Source organism: Heteronotia binoei, chromosome 2, assembly GCF_032191835.1.
Source record: "Heteronotia binoei isolate CCM8104 ecotype False Entrance Well chromosome 2, APGP_CSIRO_Hbin_v1, whole genome shotgun sequence".
Taxonomy (NCBI): Eukaryota; Metazoa; Chordata; class Lepidosauria; order Squamata; family Gekkonidae; genus Heteronotia; species Heteronotia binoei.
In genome coordinates this window covers 119,277,999-119,301,558 of record NC_083224.1, presented here as the reverse complement: position 1 = coordinate 119,301,558, position 23,560 = coordinate 119,277,999, and the positions used below count along the sequence as shown (strand labels likewise).

General features: G+C 40.3%; 2 protein-coding genes across 4 annotated transcripts in view; one reads left to right on the top strand and one right to left on the bottom strand.

The window, feature by feature from the left end:
• The first annotated feature begins 400 nt into the window (after window positions 1-400).
• LOC132566671 (E3 ubiquitin-protein ligase RNF170-like) lies at window positions 401-18,411 on the top strand. The gene is made up of 6 exons (XM_060231902.1): window positions 401-471; window positions 7,180-7,252; window positions 8,020-8,128; window positions 15,419-15,492; window positions 15,977-16,087; window positions 17,107-18,411. The coding sequence occupies exons 1-6, from the start codon at window positions 434-436 to the stop codon at window positions 17,410-17,412; spliced, it is 711 nt and encodes a 236-aa protein (XP_060087885.1). The 5' UTR covers window positions 401-433; the 3' UTR covers window positions 17,413-18,411.
• Window positions 18,412-20,382: 1,971 nt separating this feature from the next.
• FGGY (FGGY carbohydrate kinase domain containing) overlaps window positions 20,383-23,560 on the bottom strand; it is a 346,832-nt gene continuing 343,654 nt past the window's right edge. For all 3 annotated transcript variants that reach the window (XM_060231899.1, XM_060231898.1, XM_060231900.1), the window contains one exon: window positions 20,383-20,576. In XM_060231899.1, coding sequence (XP_060087882.1) covers window positions 20,474-20,576 — 103 coding nt within the window. In that variant the 3' untranslated portion in view covers window positions 20,383-20,473. The remainder of the gene's footprint in view (window positions 20,577-23,560) is intronic.

The following is a 23,560-nucleotide window of genomic DNA, read 5'->3' as shown; positions in this document are numbered from 1 at the left end:
TGATTAGCAGCATGAGATTCTCCCCTTCCCCATTTATAGTTATATCAGTTTGGGCTTGTTTTATTCATTGTTACTTTTACTAATCTCTTACCTATATCCATGATGGTATGTCTTTCAAAAAGTAGCGATATAATTCTCTGAGATCTGTAATGTTTCAAGAATTATTCATACAGTTTTAAAGAGAAGCCTTTACCTTTTGCAAGTGTCCTCTTTTAGTAAATTTGGAAAGAAATCCTCTTCCTTTCTGGTATTTAGAACTCTGGCAAAACCTTGACATTAGTCAAACAGGTTAATGAGTAACTGAAATAAATGGCCTGCCTTAATGAATTGTGGGCTGAGACCCAACATTATAACATACTCCTGTCAGTCACGCACAGAGAGATCACAGCAAGCTTTTTTAAAAAGCTGTTCTTATGCCTCTATTGAAGTGAGAATGATACATGATATAATGCACAGCTCCTCTTGGACCAGGTAAGATATTATGGTGGATTGAATTGAGATAATGTGATTTTCTTTATTATTATAAATATATAGAATGAAAAATGTGGTGTGCATTTAGCTGTAATTAGACAGGTTTTCAAGAAAAAATTAAGCACCAGAATTCCATTTTGTGGTAAATTTATTTTACTTATTACACTCCATAGAGATCGATTCCCATAGGATATAATGGAGAATTGATCCATGGGTATCTGGGGCTCCAGAGGAGATCGATTCCCATAGGATATAATGGAGAATTGATCCATGGGTATCTGGGGCTCCAGAGGAGTTGTTCTTTGAGATAGAGGCACCCAAAATTTCAGCATAGTATCTGGTGCCTCTCCTCAAAACACCCCCCAAGTTTCAAAAAGATTGGACCAGGGGGTCTAATTCTATGACCCCCCTCCAAAAAAAGATGCCCCTATCCTTCATTATTTCCTTCATTCTCTGCTGAACAGCATTCATAGCAGTGTACAAAAATTAAGCAATCCAATCCAATAAATAGCGAGAGCATTATTTTCAGTATAAATTCTATTGTATGTTATTTTAGTTCTTAATACATCTCTTTCATATTTCATATGGTCCTTGGTTTCATTGGACAAAGAATCAGAACTCCTTGCAACAGGTAATGTCCTCCATCAGCCACATACACTTTAACTGGATCAGTTTTAACTAGGATTGTCAATCCCCAGTTGGGGGCAGGGGATCCCTCAGTTTGGAGGCCCTCCACCCGCTTCAGGGTAATCAGAAAGCGGGGTGGGCAATTGGTGCTGGGCACTCCATTATACTTTATAGAGATCAATTCCCATAGGGTATAATGGAGAATTGATCCATAGGTATCTGGGGCTCCAGAGGAGCTGTTCTTTGAGATAGAGGCACCAAAATTTCAGTATAGCATCTGGTGCCTCTCCTCAAAACACCCCCCAAGTTTCAAAAAGATTGGACCAGAGGGTCTAATTCTATGACACACACCCCCGCCCAAAAAAAGGTGCCCATATCCTTCCTTATTTCCTATGGAAGGAAGGCATTTAAAAGGAGCACAGTCTCTTTAAATGTGATTGACAGAACTCCTTTTGGAGTTCGTGCTTGTCACACACTCTTGCTTCTGGCTCCACCCCAAAGTCCCCAGATATTTCTTGAGTTGGACTTGGCAACCCTGATTTTAACATGCACTTTACAGCAAAACATCCCATAGTGTCTCATAGATGTAGTTTCCTTAAGGGATATTAAACTGAATATGTAAAAATGAAGGTAAAAATGGTCTAGCTGAAATGAGTTTGGCTCTGGAATGTATTGGATACACATTAAAGAAAGTTGTTTAACATATGAAAAAATTCCAAGAACTTTAATTTTTTTAAAAAGTTCCACACATTCTTAATAGGCCTAGTTTTCAGTGTTAATTATAATGTGGAAATGTTTCATTTAATCATAATTATAATAGCCATTGCTCCCCACTGAGCAATAAATGTAAGTATTAAGCTTCCTACCCCAGTGATTCTAGGTTGTCCTCATGAAGAGCAGGAAAGCTTGTGTAATTCTAAATAGCACACTGAGGGCCAGTTTGGTGTAGTGGTTAAGAGTGACGGACTCTAATCTGGAGAACTAGATTTTATTCCTCACTCCTTCACATGCAGCCAGCTGGGTGACCTTGAGTCAGTCACAGTTCTCTCAGAGCTATTCTCTCAAGAACAGTTCTCAAAAGAGCTCTCTCAGCCCAACCTACCTCACAGGATGTCTGTTATGGGGAGAGGAAGGGAAGGAGATTGTAAGATGCTCTGAGACTCCAAGTGAAGAGCAAAGTATAAATTTAACCTCCTCCTCTAAAATCCCAGGGACTAGGTTTACAGAGATCAGTAGTCTTCTAAGGCCATCTGCTGACACACGTCTCTTCAGCTGTGGCTACAGCACACCCTCTTCTGTGCCAGGATGATCTTTCTCTCTCTCTCTGATCTCATGCTCCAAGTGGATGGATGTTTAGAGTATTACAGGATATATTCTGTACTTTCAGAACTATTTAGGAGAAGCCATGACTCTGAAATTATGATAATGACAAAATAACTGGGTTTCTGTCAACCCAAATAATTACCAGCTCCGTTGGGTGATACCCTGAAACATAACTTAGTTTCTTATCACGTGTCATTGCAAGGGATGCATACACATACACAATATATAAGGTAAATAAATCAGCTGTACTGAGATTATCCAACTGGCATCTCTACTACCAGCTTTGTTAAAATGATTCGTTTACTTAAGATTTCTAGCAGTTCTGCTGTGGGGGAGGGGAAGCATAAGAATAGGATTTCCTAAGGTATGTTATCTCAGTGTATATGCAAGCTGATCATTAGGCATTAATCAAAATATCTAATTCTCAACATAGACCCCATCTGTTGATACTTAAGTCTTTGGAGCAGGGCCATGGAGAGAGAAAGATGTTTCTACAAACCTGGGGAAGGCCAGATTTGCAGAAAAATCCTAAAAGTTAAAAGGGGGGGGTTTACAAAAAATGACTCAAAACAACTATTCTTTCGAGACAGGCAGGAGGCATGTGAGGAAGAGGAGGGTATGGGAAAAGAAGCAGAAAGCACTGCTGTCTGCCTCACTCAGCTGCTGAGCCACTGACCCTGGTGATGGACAGGGGAAGAAGAGAAGAATCCCCTGCCCCTCCCAGCTGGTAAGGCAACAATGTCCCACCAGTGGTACCAAAACTGGAGGTGGGTAGGGGGGAATCCACAGGACTCCCCAGTCCTCCCTAGGGCTGAGGAAGTGACACTGACACCATGTATCCTGCAAGGCCAGCAATGCTGGAAGCAGGCTAGGGAGGGGGCATGTCCCCTTGCTGAGGTGGCAACACTCAAGGCAGGAGGGAGAGAAGAAGGATGGAGGCCTGAGCCATGGGCACAGCCTGGTGTGTGACAGACAGTGGATGGAAAGTGGAGAGAGAAAGTGGAGAAAGAAAGAGGGGGTGAGGTACAGAAAAGGGGTGGGTGAGAAGAAAATGCAAGGGAAATCGGAAGCCTTGTAGGTCCCTGCTTGTCATCAATATACCTAATTCTCAACATGGCCCACACTTAAATCCACAGACTGAGGCCATGGGCAGACAAGATATTTATACATACCTAAGAAAACAGGATTACAGAAAAAAAATCTGAAATCTTGAATAGTGAGGGAGGGGAAAATGAGAAGTCCTTGTGAGTCCACTGCTTATATTTTATTTTCCCAAAAGGGATTTGCCCATGTTTCCTTCACAAAAGTGATACAATAACACAGGCACCAGTATATGAACAATGGCAAAATTCAAAACTGCACTGGTTGAATTATTACTCTCACACATAAAAAGAGAGCCGGTAGCAGAGATTTGGGAGAGCTGGTAACAGAGCATGTGTTGATCCATGAATGAATTCAGTGTACTGTGGCTCCAGTAAAAGCAGCATTGAGAGAAGACTGATGAAGGGTTACTCCTAAGAAACTGTAAATAATCCAAGAAATATGGTCTTTGTTCTCTCTAAGAGAAGTTGCACAGAATGATGCCCCCAACTCCACCTGAGGTCAGGACTGCAAAAAGCGGCAGAAGGCGACGCCTCTAAGATCTTGATAGGGAAAACAGACTGGGGGAGCGACGAGAGGGTGTGTGTTCTAATGTTTTGCTGCATGTTTTGTTTTATATTGCACTAAACGCTTATTTGTGTGAGAGTAATAATTCAACCGGTGAGTTTTGAATTTTGCCAGGTTTCATTCACAGCTGGTTACCTTGATGCCAGAGAACAATCATAAAAAGGTCTGGTCAAAATTCTACTAATGTCTATTCACTGCATTTTACTCCTAGGAAAGTGTTCTAGAGGATTGCACTACATTATTGCATTGTGGCAATAGTTGGAGTTTGGAGATTTCAGAGCAAAATATATGTTTGTTTTCTGGGAGGGAACCTCTTGTATGATGAAGCACCTTGGATTCTCCTCTTTTCTCTTTAAATTGACATTCAGCTGCTTTCTTTTTGGAGCATATTTAGTCCTTAATTAGCATGGAATTTTTAGATTTTTCTCCCATTTGGTTAATTTACCAAGATGTCATATTTTTCAGAATACTTGGTTCTGCAGCTTTCATCGTCCACCCAAGACTAGTCAATTCACTGAACACAGTGATGGTATTAGAAGTCAGCCTGCCAAATCAACCAATGATGTTTTAATATAACATACAAAAAAGTGTACAGCTGCCTAAATGGAACTTTACAGTTTCTTTGTATAACCCATTTGTAGATGTTAGAGCTGGTTCAAGATAAACAGAGATCAGCAGTGTTGCTTATTTTAAACCAAACTCCCTCTAACTACAAATCAGGTCTCAGGTCAAAGATAAGGAACTTTTTTTGGCTTGATCTGTGTGCTGATGAGACTTTTACAGCCACATGCTCTTGCACTGTTGAAATATGTCTAGTATTTTGGACTCCAAGTCATGCTGGGATTGCAGGATTACTCAGCATGAATTTAACCCTTTCTCTAAAAATTCATAAACTTAATTGAACAGAGATCTCAACAAGGAGTGTTTTAGCCACACATTGCTCTAACCAATGTGAAAAAGATGTTTTGGATTAATACCTTCACTTTGATGTACCAGAATATTCTTTTATAATGCCTGAAGTTATTTTTTGTCTTTTGAAATGTATCCCTTGATTAGAAGGTATATAAATTCCAAATACAGATATAATTTTCTCCTATGAAATACTTTAAACAAGATTTAAAGGCTACAGATCTCTACATAGTCTCATGGATTTCAGTCAGACTACAGTAGAATGTATGTACAGTTAGCATATTTTGGTATAACCAGAGATATATGTTAAATAACTCTATAGCTGGGTACTCTAGAGAACTAATTGTCTGTGTCAGTTGATAAGTACTTCTGTATTCAGCTATGCTGAATGTATGGACCTATGTATGCTTCAACTAGCAGGACAAGAAAAGGTGTACATGGAGCAGTGCTCTCTAAACTCAAATGAATGGGAAAATGCTTATTGATAATAGAGGCCTATATTTGTATGGAAGCTCCTTTGCTCACAAACATCAGTTTAATATGCTTCTATCAGGGGTAGGGAACAGTGGCTCTCCAGATGTTTTTGCCTACAACTCTCATCAGCCCCAACCAGCATGGCCAATGGCTGGGGCTGATGGGAGTTGTAGGCACATCTGGAGAGCCAACGTTCCCTACCCATGTTGACCTATATAATGAGTCAATTAGAATGTGCAGCTTTATGCCAACAATGTCACATTGATATTATTCTAAAAGAAGGCACAAGAACATACATTTATAAGACTTGTGAGCTTGTCTCTCTAAATTATAACATTACTGAATACAAGTTGATTTAACCAGCAGCGGATCTACAGCAGCTATGCTGAAAACATCTTGGAATAGCTACACATACCAACATCATCAGAAGTTATGTTTGTGCTGTTTAGATTCCATTTCTTTGAAGAACATTTTTTTCTATTGGTGAAAAACTAAGACACAAATCACCAGAACTTTTGATGAGGCATAGTCCATTTCTGTACAAATACACTATTTTTACCTCTTTACTTATTCTAGGGTTGCCAGCTCTGAGTTGGGAAATACCTTGATATTTGTGGGGGGGGGGGGTAGAGCCTGAGAAGGGCAGGGTTTGATGAGGGGAGGGATTTCAATGGGGTGTAATGCCATAGAGTCCAACTTTCAAACTGGCAATTTTCTCCAGGTGAACTTTACTCTGTCACCTGAAGATCAGTTTTAATACCATGTGATCTCCAGCTACCACCTACAGATTAGGACTAACCGAAAAAACTGGAAGATTAACGAAATCCCAAATACTAGAAACTGCTACTGTTAAACCTAGTTCCAAAACTCTCTTGAAGGTGAAACAGCCTGAAGAATAAATTTTATATCTCAATATTACATATATTTCATTATTATCACAATAAATTATAAACAGTCAAACATCAATTTTAACAACCAAAGTCCCAGTCCATTCAGTCCCATGTATGCATGTCAGTTTCAGACTTCAGTAGCTTATTTCAGACTTAAGTAACTTTGCCCCTCCCCCACTCCTGTGGGGTGGGTTAAAATGCTAGTGCTTCTGCTGATTCCATTGAAGAAAAGTGCCTTATGATTTTATATCAGTTCTTTCCTATTTCCAAACAGCAGTTATAACAGCTTCAGAACATCAACAAGTTCTCTGTGTTCAGTGCTGTAGGAATGATTCATTTTGAAGTGATGAGTGGGGAATGCCTCTTCGAGGAAGGGTGAACCGGAAACGGTAACAAATGCTGGCGTTACTGTCAGAGGCTTCCTTTGCACCCACTTTTATGAATTCCAACTTGTTGATGTTCTGAAGCGGTTATAACTGCTGTTTGGAAATAGGAAAGAACTGATATAAAATCATAAGGCACTTTTCTTCAATGGAATCAGCACAAGCACTAGCACTTTAACCTGGCCCACAGGAGTGGAGAGGGGGCGAAGTTACTGAAGTAGGAACTAGGTTTAAAAGCAGCAACTTAAAAGCAGTATTTGGGACTTTGTTAATCTTCCACAGTTTTTTTGGTTTGTCCTTGCTTCTTCCTGTGGTTTTCTAGGGTGTTACGGAGTCACCACCTAGAGATTGGCAATCCTATCTATCAATCTCCACATACATCTTTTCAGGAAGCTATCCCTACAAGCATTTTACAAATGCCTTTTTTATTACAGTTTTCTTAATTTAAGTCAAGAGATGAGTCCTTTGGAAAAGAATTATGCCACTTGGTCTCCAAGAAACCACATAGTAAGTTGATAAATCTGCAGTTCTTTAAAATGCATAGTAATGTTAAACAACAACAACAACAACAACTTGATGCATGCCTGAATAATGAATGTCAGGAAAGCTTTTCAAACATTCCATCATTTACTTTCTGGAACAACTCAGTTGCCCTGGATCCGGAATCCTGGTGACCTAATTAGAAACTTGGTTCCTGTTTTTGCAACAGATGCTTAGAAAATTAGAAGTGGGATTACTTTTCAAAACAGAGGCTTGTTACAAGATATACTGAATTTATAGAAGCAGAATGACTTCATTAATCAGATTTCCCTGTCTTGTTAACATATGGCAGGGGTGGCCAATGGTAGCTCTCCAGATGTTTTTTGCCTACAACTCCCATCAGCACCAGCCAGCATGGCCAATGACTGGGGCTGATGGGGAGTTGTAGGCAAAAAAACATCTGGAGAGCTACTGTTGGCCATCCCTGACATATGGGATTGCCATATAACTAAAGCTTATTTCAGCCCCCCCCTTTTTTTTGCTTAGATAGAGGTTTCCAAAGGAAACCCACAGTGCTAAATCAGACCATGACAAATCTGCATACAGCAGATCTTGGCATGTTAAAAATAGTAAATATAGAACAAGCTGGTGCTTATGGGTACAAGGAAGTTAAACTTTTCCAGGTTTGTCTGGAGTTAATTAATGCCTATTAAGGGCTACTGTGCATTTTACAAATCAACTAGAATATATCAGTTATAATCTATACCCATTTTAAAAAACAGACTTTGTTTTAGGAATCTCTTCAGCACTGGCAGCAATGTTACTACAGTGATTTGACTTGCCCTATCTGCCTCCAGACAGCTAATTTCCCAGTAGAAACTAACTGTGGACACTTATATTGTGGTAAGTATTGTTATTTTCCCCAATTATTGTGCTTTAAAATATGTAGCAACTTCAATGCTCATTCAATTATTAAAAAAACCCCCTTCACTATAAAAATATTGTTTCTTGCTTGGTATGCCTGAAGCTCACGTGGACCACAAAATTAAGAAAAGACTTTTAAAAAAGAGAATAACTAGATTAAATAAAATGAAAAGATTTACAAGAAAGGAACTCATACAAACTCAAGTTAATTAATTTGGTTTCACAATAAAAAAAAATGTTTCCTCTTGTTGTCAACACAGACAGATATTTGGCCCAGCTCTGAAGATCTCTACTGTCTTTAGATTTTTAGGCTTGCAAGGCTACCTCTGCGGCAACAACAAAAAAAGTCCCATCAGGACTACAACCAGATTTGTGAGCCCCCTGACTCTCCGTAGTGGAAGATGTTTTATAGGTTGTCTATTATATTTTACAGCATGATGGCCAGGAGCACAGATTGCTTTAAAAGGGGCTAAGACAGGTTCATGGAGAAGTCCATCAATGACTACTTACCATGGTAACAGAAGGGAGCCTCCCTATGCAGAGGCAGCAACCTCTGAATACCAGTGCTGGGGGGCAGCATCAGGGGAGGGCCTCAGCTTCTCTGCCCTGATTGTTTGGTCCTCCAAGGCAACTAGTTGGCTATGTAGTATGCTGGGCTAGATGGATCACTGGTCTGATCCAGCAGTCTTTACGTATGATCTATCCAGTACTGAAAATATGTGCATATGTGTTCTGTGATTCAAAGTGACTACCAGAATAATTGTACATGCCATCTGTTTATTAAATCACAAAAGATACAGCAACAAGTTCCTTTCATTTATCCAAATTTGTTGAAAAGTTTTATAATATCCAGGAAGTCTTGAGAACAATAAACAGGAAACAGATACCTCTCAGACCCAGAGTGTCAGCTCTGTACGAAAGATCGTTTGAGGTACAGGCAAAAGGCCCACAGAAACAGACCAAAAGAACACTATTTGCCATATAAAAATGCACAACAATCCAATATCAATTTGAATTGTATTTTATTTATTTTATTATTGGGATTTCTATCCAACCCATCCCCACCAAGGCAGGCTCAGGGCAGGTCACAACATTAAAAACAAACATTGTAACATTTAAGGGCTGAGAAACAACTACCTGGTAAATTGTTAGGAAACAAAATTCAGTTCAGTGTCAGTTACTGTGCAATTTTCACTTTAAACTTCCTAGAACTTACATTTATTTTCATTTTTCAATTCCAAAGTGTTAAAAGCATCCAAATTCACAATATACAAAAAGCTACACTTATTTTAAAAAACCCTAAACCATCATGAATCACGTGCAACATCCATTGATATTTAAGGAACTTGCACCAGTCATTTTGATGGCTGATATGTACATTTCTCCCACAATTAAAATGTGGCAAAATCTCATTGCCATTAATGCTTACCAAAAAGATACTGGGTAGTATTTTGGCAACAACAACAACAACAAAATTTTATTTGTATCCCGCCCTCCCCGCCGGAGCAGGCTCAGGGTGGCTAACATTAATATTCCTATTGAGTCATGCTTTTCCTTCATCAGTATGGTGAGTGCCAGTTTGTTTTTGTAGCTGGTTAAGGGAAATATATATTTAAGGCTGTGCTTATGGTCGTCTATAACTTCCCATCTAACAGCAGACCAGAGCAGAACAGCAGACTGTAGGAGTAAGGCTTCCAGCAATGGTGCAAGTGAAACCTCATATCATGGCTTTGTTAGGACCAAAAGCCTTCCTGTAGTAGAACAGGTACCACTTACACTACTCTGTCAGCATGGATGATGCCAATCAATCTGCATAATATCTAAAGAAGAGAATCCCCATCCCTACCAGAACCATAGCTATGTAAAATACTGTAAATGAATGGTTTAGGACTTCTGGAACACAAGATTTTGTCCTGCCAATAGCTAAACTTGCACTAGTGACTGCAAACTGCTAAAGTGAGATGGCATATCAAGTTGTTTCACATATAACTGGGAATGCCCAGGATAAGTCAGGTCAAGATTTAAAGGCCCTGTTTACTCCTTGCAATGCGGGGAGGCTTCTCAGTCATAATCCCCAGCCATGTGCTTTCCTCACAGCTGGATACAGCTGTATTTAATCACTGGGTAATAAGAAACATTTAAGGAATCCTTATTCCTGTAGACAAGATTTACTTGCTTAGCTCACTTTTAGTGGGGCAACTGAAGCCCAACTTTCAGTTTCTTTTAAGGAATTAATAACATTGGCTGTACATTAAAATAGAATTCTTATGGGGAAGCTTAGGATAATGAACTGTCTGCTGCTGTTGGACAAGAGGTTCCAGGCTAGTCTGATTTTCCTTTAGACCATTCTGTTTGCATGAAGCTGATTTTACAAGATAGCAGCTGAAACTTTTCACTAGGCAGATAACCAACCATTTCTTGCCAGGTATAAAATAACATGAGTAACAGCAATAGTGCCACCAGGAAAATGCTGATTGAAGAAAATCATCTGTATCCTTTGCAACAATGAGTAACAACAAAAAATTAATTATGTGAAAATACAGTATTCTAGAAGAGCCAATAAGCAAATATTGTATTTTGTTTTTAAGCCATGGCACCATCTTTAATCTTAAGCACAAAGCGAAGTTCAAGGTTTATCAGAATCTGAGAGCCCTGTCTGAGAACTGCTGTGTGATATACATAGTTTACAATGCTACATGTGTGTTCCTTGATATAAATGCTGCTTTATAAAAGATTAGGAGTAAGGCCCGATGTGAAGAAAAATACAAAAGGGTCTAGAAGAGGAGGCTCTGGGCGAGTGCCCGCCACCCTTGCTGTCTTCACACCCACTCAAGTGAAGGCATTGACTCCCCCCCCACCACCACAAGAGGAGATGATGTCTGCCATCTAGAGATCAATTGTAAATCTGAGTGATCTCCAGTGATTTCCCAGGAGGAAATGGTATTGCACCTATCTGAGGTCCTATCCCTCCTCAAACCTCACCCTCTCCAGGCCTCACCTCTTAAATCTCCAGGAATTTCCTAACCTGAGTTGGCAACTCTATCTCCTTCTCTTTGTCCCTCTGACTTCAGGTTTCTATCATCTTCCCCCTCCCTGCAGCCTCTCCATAAGAAAATGACAGTCTTTCTTCGCAGTTGAGGGGGGGGAGGAACAAAGCAGTTTTCTTCTTTCTCTTCTCCTCCCATGTGATCTGAACAACAACTCTGTGAGGCTGGAAGTCTGTGACTGGTCCAAAATCACCCAGTCTTCCACAGGAAGAACCTGGGTCTGGCAGACCCTGCTCTGAAGCCCTGACTCCTATGCCCTCCTCAAACTCCACCACAGAATCTCCAGGAATTTCCCACTGACCTGGAAATGTACCACTAAAGGCCTCTGAGTGAGTGCGTCCCCAGCCTTGCTGTCTTCCCACCCACCCAAGTGAAGGCAATCATTCCCCCCACCTCAAGGGAAGCTGATCTCTGCCATCTGGAGAGAAGTTGTAATTCTGAGTGATCTCCAGCCCTCACCTGGAGATTGTGCAACCCACAAAGAGCAATGTGGGTAGAAGAGCAGGAAAAATTGGTAAAAACCTCCATGAAGACCAGCCTCCTATCACGTATAAAATATAAATTTACTTACAAGTAGGCATCATTCAATCATACATAGTAAATACAAAATTTTTAATTCAAAATAAGGAACATCAATGACCTCACCCACAGTCATTTAAGAGGCAAGTCCATGTCTATAATTTCTTAACAACAAGGTGTGGGTCATGATTCCAACAATGCAGTTCTCCACAGAGACTGATGCTCCTATGTTCAATTGCATGGCTAGGCACACAAAGTGATATGTGACTCAGTAGTACTTTATCCCACGTTTTGCTGTTTGCTTCTATGAGCTTTCCCAAGACATTTCACCAATTCAGTGCTGCTGCTTCAAATAACTTCCCTTCGGTATGGTCATGGTCAAGATTAGGGTTTGCAAGATTAGGGTTTTATATATATATATATATACACACACACACATACACGCATACATACATATTAAGAAAAACCTGAGATGAAATGCACAGGTAAACTCTTTCTGAGGTAATTTCATTTGAATTTTGGTTATTTCATTCTAACTGACAACAACAGAAGCAAAGAGAGACAAATGTCATACCTAAAATTCACATTATGTGCTAGCTTTTAAAGGGCAATTTGACTATAATTTATGGTGGGGGGATGTATGATTGTTAATCTGTTTTATTATTAGGTGTTCCTATGTTTCTTGCAAGACATTTTGAATTCCAGCTGTATCTCAAACCATATGTCCAGGAAACAGGCTAGAATGCTGATCTCAAGCCAATATTATTTTTCTCTAATTGCTAATAGCTAACAGAATGATTTGCAGAGGCCTCAGTAAAGTCTGCAGAAAGCTGGATTAAACATAGATTTGATCTAAATTATGAAAATGTGGAAAAGCACAAATAGTCTGGGTAGAGAGGGCTATATAGTTCCTTCCTTCTCTCCTGTTGTAAGTGGGTCAAGTCAGAAAAATAACGTAACTCTTAAGCCCTTGAGGTATTGTTAGCTTCCTAGCTCTGACATTGTAGTGCAATGCCTTAAAATTACATTTTGAATTTTACTTTTCTGAATATTGTTGGTTCACATTGGAATTTTCCATTAGTGACTTGGTTTTTTCTTTCTTTTTATTTTCTGATTTCCCCCTTCCCTTCCCATGCCAGGCTTTTGTTTTACTCACCAAGCTACTCATGAGGGTTCCCCAGCTCCCAGGAGCAGAATTATGAGAGGTGGGGCTCAGTGGATTTCAACAGGAAGGGGGAAGTGAGAAAGTAGTATTCAGTGAGCTTAGCTCCATTTGTAGTACTTTGGATCTAACACTGATATTTTAAGCTCTGCCTGTTACAAAGTCCCCACACTACAGAACTTGCAGGCAAAATTCCTGTTATCTAGTTTGGATCCTGAGGATATGAACTCAATGCAAGGAAAATAATTCAAGGCTCTGGTTGATGCTGTTGTGCCAACCCCAATAGTTTAAAATATGGCCTGAGATGCTATTGGGAATGCTGGGCTGGTGCTTGACCAATAGAAGAGCCTGTGAGAGAAGCTTGTAAGAGGACGTTTTTTTTGTGCTGCTGGCCAATCCACCCTCCTTTAGGATCAGTATGAGATTAGTTAGTCACCTTTAGGAGCTCAGCAGGGTTTTTTAAAAATCTCTTTGAATTGGTTCAGGAAGGATGTTTTAAAAATTATTTAATTTTGTTATATGGGTACTGTATTTAAATAAGTCTTGTCTAACAACTGGTTAGATCCTAACTAAGGATGGCAAGAATACTGTTGGTTGCTCAACATAGGTAGGGCTCATTGGTGAGCACCTGGAGGCATCTAAGGATGAAGAACCATTCCAAAAACTATGTGCTTGAGCAGCAGAGTGGGTAATAGAGGGAATGACTTGGTGCTGAGCACCATGAACCAAACCGATAATTGCTGGAGAGGTACTGGAGGAGTAGAATTGATTTATTAACTTTATCATATTTATATTCTGCCCTCCCCTAATGGGCTCAGGGTGGCTAATAACAGTTAAAAGAAACATAAAAGGTTAAAAGACAGAATGTACAATAAAACCATTTTATACAAATATACGTTCCCTAAAAAATCCAAGATGGAAGTCAATGTTACTAATTGTTGTTTAACGCTACATTCATTGATGTTGCTGGATGTTATTTAGTGCTCTACAAATAGTTATATTGGTGTTGGTTAGGTTGTAAATGCTGTGGAATGGTAGCCACATCCCCTTAGCTGTTGAAAGCAAGTCTAAACAGTTCAGTCTTACAGGCCCTATGGAACTGTGGCAGACCCCACAGGGCCCTAATGTTTTCAGGAAGGGCGTTCCACAAGGTGGGGGCTACTTCTGAAAAAGCTCTGGCTCTAGAGGTAGACAGCCGAGCTTCTTTTGGCCTGGGGATCATGAGGAGGTTTTGAGAATGTTAAATAGTGGGTTCGATACATAAAGAGGCTAGGGTTGCAGTGATCAAAGCTCTTTATTCGATTACAGCATGGTAATGGTTAGGTTAAGACTGCTGAACTGAGCCAACGGGGCCAACTATATACATACCAAAGTTCCAGTGCTAGAATGGCATTGGGTCATTTGAACCAGCAGGGGGTTGATGATTGGTCTAGGGAAGCAGGGATTTGGATCCTGCTTCCCATTGTTTCCATGTCCCCAAGCTCAGTCCTAAAGACTCCATGGAGCCAGGCAGGAACTAACCCATCACAAGAAACACAGAGTCCACTTACACAACAGAGTACCATGTAATGCTCTCTGGGGCACATATGGGGAAAGGCAGTCCTGAAGGTAGGCAGGTCCCAGGCCATATAGGGTTTTAAAGGTTATGACCAGCACCTTGAAGCTAATCCGGAACACCACAGGCAACCAGTGTAACGCTTTCAGCACAGGTTGAATGTGCTCCCCTACAGGTAGCTCCAATAACAACCTGGCTGCTGCATTTTGCACCAGTTGCAGTTTCCGAATTTGAGTCAAGGGCAGCGCCATGTAGAGGGCATTACAGTAGTCTATTCTCGAGGTGACTGTTGCATGGGTCACTGTTGCCAAGTCACTACACTCCAGGTATGGAACCAACTACTTTATCCACCTAAGATGATAAAATGCAGATTTGGGAGTGGCTGCTACCTCTCTTGACACACTTAACATGTAGGTGAGGGTAAACAAATCTGGTGAAATGCTGGCCACGCTTAGAGCTCTGGTGAAGTTGCCCAAAATGCTTGTAGCCAGGGCATTGCCTCAGTTACAGCCTGCACTTAAAGAGAGCCAGTTTGGTGTAGTGGTTAAATGTGTGGACTCTTATCTGGGAGAACCGGGTTTGATTCCCCACTCCTCCACTTGCAGCTGCTGGAATGGCCTTGGGTCAGCCTTAGCTCTCACAGTTGTCCTTGAAAGGGCAGCTTCTGCGAGAGCTCTCTCAGCCCCACTCACCTCACAGGGTGACTGTTGTTGGGGAGGAAGATAAAGGAGATTGTGAGCCTCTCTGAGACTCTTGAGATTCAGAGTGGAGGGTGGGATATAAATCCAATATCTTCTTCTTCTTAATCGCTAGTTTGATTCTGCAAGCCAACCATTTAATAAAACATAGTTTAATCCATATAATGTTGTCCCTTGTATTCACTGGAGGGGGTGAGTTGCTGACATGAAAAGGATGACTTTTGTCTCTCAGATGTGCGAGGAGTTTTTTCCTTCCAGTTCTTATAAAATTCATTAATCTTTTTCTAGGCTCCTGTCTGATTGAATACTGGAAACATGGATCTTGGCTAGGAGCAATAAACTGTCCACTCTGCAGACAGAAGGTAAGAATTTTATCTTTGATCATCTGCACTTTTGTAGTTACTAGGAAAGGTGGAAAGACACCAAGAGTGATCCTGGTAGATTTTCCAGAGTCAGCTAGACTCTTATAACCATCTGTATCTCTCATCTCTTGCTTGTCAGATCAAGAACATCTACCAAATGAAATAGGGTGCCTGCAGCAGGCTTTTATTAGGGCTGGTTGGTTCTTTGACATAGCATTCTCTCACCTAAGATAAAATTCTTATCTTAATCTTACCCTCATCACTGGCTGCATGCATACAAAATTGGTAGAAATCACAAAGATCTCAGAATACGAAAGAGAGCCTGCCATGGAGAAAATTTGCCCACTAGCGGTCATAAGTATTGAGCAAGGGTCAAAGAGATAAGCCCTAATAAAACTATAAAACACACTGATTTTTAAAAAGATAAGGAAAGCTTGTACTGGTATGAGTTCTAGCCTAAAATGCTGCTTCTTTTCACCTGAAGGTTATTCTTCTTTACAAGATCTCTTGTGAAAATCAGCAGGACAAGCAGAGCAAACGAATAGTCTATGACATCAGAGATTACAACAAACGCTTCTCAGGACAGCCTCGGCCTGTAAGTAGTTTTATACTTTGCAATGATAGAAAACTAGTTTTGTGTTTGGGTGCATTGCTATTCTTTATCATTCCCCAAACTGAGCTAGCTAAATAAACTGGAACTGACTATTTCATTGGCAAGAGATGTTTCTGAACAGGGCAGTGAGTCCCAAGAGTTGCAATAATAGGTAACAGCAGTAAGAAATAACTGTGAAGATTAAGCAAAGAAGGGCTGCTACCAGTGTTCCCTCTAAGCTGAGGGGTTTTTTATCCTTTGGCTCACACATTTTTGTATTAGCTCAGGAAAAATGGCCCCAAGGCAAACTAATTTATGCAGTAGCTCACAACTTTAATACGAGTAGCTCACAAAATTAGGGTTGCCAAGTCCCCAGCTTCCCATAGTGGGGGACTTTTGCGTGCGCACTTCGCAATGACATCACCAGAATCAGAATGGTAGCGCCCATGTGGGGGCTACTCTTGACGTTTCTGGGAAAACTCTATGGTTTTCCCGGACGCTCTAGACATTTGTGAGGTAAAACTCTATGGTACCTATTGTACCATAGAGTTTTCCCTCTCAAATGGCTAGAGCATCCGGGAAAACCACAGAGTTTTCCTGGAAATGCCTAGAGTAGCCCTGCACGGGCACTGCCATTTTGATGATGTCACTTCCAGGTGACGTTATCGTGCCAGTAATGTAGCGGGAGGTTCCCCCCGCTGGCCCAATGTGGACCAGTGGCTCGGGAACCTCCCGCGGAGGGGATTCCTCGCCTGGACCAGGGCTTGGCAGCCCTACACAAAATAGAATTTTTGCTTACAGGACTCCACAGCTAAGAGGGAGTATTGGTTGCTACCAAGCTGCTAGTTATTGGTTTGTCCAGTTTTGCAATACCTGGGCTAGCTGCCAGTTCTGGCAATAAAAAGGTTGATGTTCAGTCAGCCCAGATACCCAGCACACCCACTGTCTCACAGATCCAGGAAGCAATATAAATTTACAATGAAAATTGATGGTTTTATAACCTACTTGAATTTCATGTTTAGTTTTCAGATTACCTCTATGACATGCCATTACTTCTAAACTTTGCTATACGAGGAGTTTTTACCTTGGGCGGTCTTATAGGGATCTTCTTCCTAAGAGTTCTCATCTGTTCCTTTGGAACTATTATATGCTTAACTTCTCCATTTGATGTGCTGCCAGAACCTCTTTGTGGAATCCTGGGTGCAGTTGATGACCTGGTTGTTGTGTTCCTACTTTTAATTTCTATGATGAACATTTGTTCTCAAATGGAATCAGAAGGAGCAAATTTGGCACACTCTGGAACACAAAACATCCTGTTGGAATCTTAATGGACTAAAGACCTGCTTCTTCCTACATGAAAACTGATCATACCGTGATGAGCTCTCCTGACTTTTGAGAGCAACAAGGATAGACTTGGCTTTGAAGAATTCCAAGGGTTGATATACCACAATGGTGTTTACAAAAAAAAAGCTGGATGAAGCTTCTAATGTTAATCATGGACTAATACCCAAAGATGTCTGTAAATCTCCTAAAATGTACTGAGTGAAGGTGATGTTGTATTAACATATGCCAATTTTGCCTGTGTACTTTTGATTTCTGGGAGGCACAAGGAGTACAACTCAAGAACTCTGATATTGCTATAAACAATGTAGTACATTTAAATCTGAAAATGTTCTTTTGCAATGGCATCTACAAAGTAACCTCCATGGGACAGATGTACAGGAGAAAGAAAAGTGTCTGATTAGCAGTTTAAGGAGCATTCAGCAGCTTAAGATGAATTTGGGATGCTATGTTTGTGCAAACCTGTGCAGTGATTGCAATTTGAATAGGTTTGCCAAAAGTTGTTAACACTAATAACATTACTCAGAATCAAACTACAATTCAAAACTGAAGAAAAAATCTAAAACAAAATCCAGGAGCTCAGGAATGAAACAAAAGGAATTAGAAGGATCAGGCAAGGAACTTGAGAACATTATGATCTGGTTCTTTTCAATATAAGCAAAGAGAGTTCTTTTCAAATCACTTCCTCATGCTGAGTTTCATGGTAATAACCCCCTCCCCTTTTGTTCCCAAGAAGGGTTTCTTGAATACTGTAATTTTAAAAATCAGAACAGAACACAGCAAATTTATATTAGATACAAGTACATGCATAAACACATACACATTTACATGTTTATCTTTGTGAGTACACACATACTCTGTGTTACTTGTTTGTTATGAGAATTCATTGTAGGAATTCAGTTCGTGTTCAGAATGATGTGGGGAATTCAGTTTTATACATTAGCTGTACATAAGAATGTGTATATATAAATATTTATCATTTCAAAGTTTTCTAGAGTTGTTGATTTTATAAATGTGTTTGCATGTACCTTTTTTTTTAAAAAAAGTTCCTTTGAAAAGTGTGTTGGAAAGACTGTACAAGCAAACACTAACAGAGGTAAGATGGACAAAACAAGTTGAGGGGCGTACTGCTAATAGTAGAGCCCTATTCTGGGCAGGTATTCTAGGCCACCTATTTAGATTGTAAACCACTCTCCCCTGCCAAGGCAGGGCTCAGGTGGTGTACAACATAATAAATGCATATAATCCATAATTAAAACTATTTAAAAGAAAAACAATAAAAAATACAGTAACTAGCCTGGAAGATGACACTAGAAAGTTCAGTAGTGTCACTGTAATGAAAGTTAGAATGCTGATTGATGTTATTTTTGAAATGGGCAAAACCAAACCATTTTCTCTGATCAAAATGCGGGTTCTTGAAATCAACCATGGTAGTTTGAATCTGAGAGACTGCAGAGTATGCTCACCCCTATTTATTGGTCCTTCTTACCCAAAATCTTTACCCTTCTATCTGTTCTATCTTACTATTCCATGTCATTGCAGTTTTCTTGTTTGCAACACTGAACATTATACCTACAGGGGAGATTTCTGAATAGGCCCTACACTGATAGAATCTGTCCTTGTGGTCTTAACAGGATTGATACATCCTTTCATGCTCTACTGGAATGCAGATTTTTTGAGGTTATGGGGGATTACTATATTAAGCCTTTTTTCAACCAATCGCTCCCCACCTCATACTGTGGAAACCTTGGCTCTTTTGCTAAGTTATAAGAGTCCTAAGATTCCTCCAGCAATTGTGAAATTTGTCTCAGTTCTTTTAGCCCTTGCATTAAAAAAAAAAAAGATAAATGTCTTCTGCTGCTCAAGATTCATGACTCAATGAACTTCTAAGGGTACAAAAGGACAGTAGTGCCACAGCCTCACAAGGAAGCAGGAAGTGCTAGAAGGATGTAACTGTCGCTGTCCTTAACTAAACACCTGGTGGAACATCTCTGCCATACAGGCCCTGCAGAACTGCATCAAGTCCCACAGGGCATGGATGTTATTTGGCAGAGAGTTTCACCAGGTTGGAGCCAGGGCAAAGAATGCTGTGGCACTGCTTGAGGACAGCTAAATCAAATCTAACTGTGTATAATTACAGCCAATGATAAGGCTGACAGTTTTTAAAAATACCCTGGACTACTGAGCTTAAAAGACATCTAACAAACTGAGCCAGACTTTTATATTTTCTTTTTGGCTATCCTTAGAATTATCCAGTTCCTCTTTCTCTAACAGAAGTTCTGCTACTGCAACAGAATGTCACATGAACTTGATAAGACTCATCTCCAGATGCCTGTACCAGTAAGTGGAGTGGACGTTAACTGGACAGATGGCCTTTTCAGTAGTGGTGTCCTTTTTATTATCATTCTTCTAAGTTATTCTATACCATTTTCTTTCCTGAGCCAGGTTAAGACCTTTCTATTCTTCAAAGAGTTTAATGGCTTGTTTGTGCTTTGTCTTGTGTAGATTTTAACCATAAAGTTGTTTCACAGTGGCAACTTGTGATCTTTGCTTTTATTGGAGCAAAGAGATTTTACTGTGGTCAGAGATGACAAGAGGGAGGACTAGAGATTCAAAACTTCCTGGCTCTGGTTACTAAGAAGGGGCCTAAGCTAGGTAGCACTCCTGCCCCATTTTACTCTAATCTTGTATGTTGCCAGTAATAGCGGACTTCAGTCATGCAGATGTCTCTCTAAGCATCCATATTCACTGTAACATGCAACCAGACTTGAAATTGTAGCAAGTCGTCTTCTTCAACCTGAAACCACTTTCTAAGATTCTGAGCCTAGCAAGGGAGTACATTGAGTGATTACAGATTCCAAGAAAGGTTTTCCCCTCTTCGGTTTCATTAAAAATTGGCATCTTTCCTCCTCTGTGCGTGTCTGGTTCACTGACTGACAGAGACATGGAGAACTTAGTAGGCTATAAGCATTTAGGGTTCTTTATTAGCAATAAAAATACACTGTGAGTTATCATTGACTTTGAAATATAAATCATTCTCAAATTTCATTAATATGAGGAACAATTCTCTTTCATGCTTTGCATAATGGTTTTATATTGTTGCTGATGTTCCACAAGTTTCAGAAACACTTGGTATTTCTTATCATAAAATCTGTGGGGAAAAGCATAAAATTTAAACATTGGAAACTATCTGACTGTACCTGGAATATATATATACACAAACATACACACACACATTTCGATTTCTTTACCCAATGGACTCTAAGGAAGAAGCTTCTGATGTGTACATAAATACAGATCCACTAACCTTGTCTTAAGTCATTCTATGTGAGGCTTTGAATTATGGTAGGTCAATAATTGCCTCAATATTAATACTTTATAAATATGATGACATCTGAGATATAGGTGTTCTTTATGTTGCAGTATGAAATACAGGCTTCATTTAAATAGGATTCTGGCCAAAGCACAAACAAGCTTTGGTAAAACTCTGCTTTTGCCAAGTGTCTTGTTCTGCTTTGAACAACTTTACATTTAGATCAGGCTACAATGTCCCAGTGTTCTAAAAGAATGGCAGCAGGGAGGCAGCCATATTCTTCAATGCACACTCTGATTTTTATAAATGCCACATTGTAGTGTTATACTTAGACGTGTCAGTGGGACAGCACAGTGTGCCACTGTAAACCACTGTCATTCACTGATCCCTTTGCATTTAAAGGCTAAGACTGTGGCCCTCGTGCTTAAATCATGCTGTTTCATTATGAACTTCTCTGACTTATTTTGCATCTTCTACCCCTTCTGGTTTTCATGTTATTCAATTATGTGCAGATTGAGGACTTCATTGCAAATTCATGCTATGCACCATCATGTTGCTTCCAATTTATGGTGATCCTATGAATTAATGACCTCAAAAATGCCCTCTTATTAACAGCTTGCTGAGGTCTTGAAACTGAAGGCTGTGCCCTCCTTTATCGAGTCAATCGATCTCATGTTGGGTTTTTCTCTTTTCCTACTGCCTTCAGCTTGTTTTAGCATTATTGTTTCCCCCCATGATTCTTGTGTTTTCTCACAGTATGAACAATAAGAAGATGATATTGGATTTATATCCCGCCCTCCACTCCGAAGAGTCTCAGAGTGGCTCACAATCTCCTTTACCTTCCTCCCCCACAACAGACACCCTGTGAGGTGGGTAGGGCTGGAGAGGGCTCTCACAGCAGCTGCCCTTTCAAGGACAATCTCTGCCAGAGCTATGGCTGACCCAAGGCCATGCTAGCAGGTGCAAGTGGAGGAGTGGGGAATCAAACCCGGTTCTCCCAGATAAGAGTCTGCACACTTAACCACTACACCAAACTGGCTCTCCGTACAATAATCTTAGTTTGATCATTTTAACTTCATTCATTGCAAATACAAAACATGAATTTTAAAAAAAAGTATCCAGGAAATCAATAAATAAATCTGTAGATCTTTCATAAAGCCTCTAGGTGATGCTGTAGCACTTCTTGAATAAGTTTGTCTACTACTTTAAATTGCAATGCAATTTGTTCACACAGAAACACACAATAAGAAGTAGAGCTCTAAAGATGAGAATGATCAGTTGGTAATGGATATATGCAGAGCTTTTTTTCTGGGGAAACACAGTGGAACAGAGTTCTGGAACCACATTGTAGAAACAAAATTCTCAAAAAATATTTAAAAGTTCATGAGGGGCACCCATGTGGTTCTCCTTCATTTCCCTCTTGAGAGTTCTGGCATCTCTCTTTCCAGAAAAAAAGGCCCTGGGTATCTAAGAGGCCCTGGGTATCTAAACATCTAAGAGCTCCGTGGCGCAGGGTGGTAAGCTGCAGTAATGCAGTCCAAGCTATGCTCACAACCTGAGTTCAATCCCAGCAGAAGCTGGTTTCAGGTAGCTGGCTCATGGTTGACTCAGCCTTCCATCCTTCCGAGGTCTGTAAAATGAGTATCCAGCTTGCTGGGGGGGTAAAGTGTAAATGGGAAAGGTAATGGCAAACCACCCCATAAAAAAGTCTGCCATGAAAACATTATGAAAGTAATGTCACCCCAGAGTCAGAAACGACTGGTGCTGCTATATGTGAAACATATAGTAGAGGTTGTTTAGATGCAATATTCAAAACAGCTGCATTAACAAAGAATGCAGGTGATTTGTCATAATGGAGAGGTATGTTTTAAATAGTGTTTATACTGTTTTGCAAATATCTAGAAGTCACTTTTCGCCATGAAATAACGTTACAAATTAATTATAGAACTGTCTTTTATGGGCTCCATCTCTTTCTGCAGTTTCAGGAAACCAAACAGTGACTACACCATGAAAAAGTTGGTCCTCTCCTTTCAATTTTCTAACAATTAACAAAGGAGGGTTTGGGAGGTTTGCTGCTATATCAGCTGATTAAATGAACAGTTGCTAGGGCTACCAACTTTAAGGTGAGTCCTATAGTTCTCCTGGAATTTCAACTGATCTTGAAACTACAAAGAGCAATTTTCCTAGAGGAAGTAACACCTTGGGATGGCAGATTCTATAATATACCAAGAGTCCAGAAATAGAAGTCCTAGGGCCTTTCAAAAGTGAACTTTTAAGCAACATACAGTATCTCTTTTGTCACAAGTTTGTTACCCGTTCTTACTTTATTTGTGAGATGCGGAACAGTTCTTGCATAGAAACAGAGAAGAAGAAATCAATCCAAAATGTCAGCAGTAAGGTAACTGAAAACCCACAAAATCCTTTGTTCATATAGATAATACAGTAAAAGATTTACTATCAGGCATTCATGGGGCATGGAAGCTGCTGGATAATCAAACATGTTGAGATACCAGCACTTATTACTCTGCTCTATGCCCGCCAAAGGAATCTGCAGTGAGCAAATCCACCACTTTGGTGACGTCATGGCAACGAGTCCCTTTCCATTCCCCCTAGCCACAGAACTGTCCTTCGCAGAAGGCAAAAAAAAGCAGGCCAGCTGCCTAAGAGTCCTCCAGTGCAGCTGGCTCTTGATAGCTTGAGGTAGGCTGAGGGAAGGAGGAGGCATCTGAGGATAACATTGGCTGGCAGCACTGGCTGTCCAGCAAACACCAGACATATCAAACTGGCTGACTGGAGTGGCATGAGTAGGGGGCATGCATGTC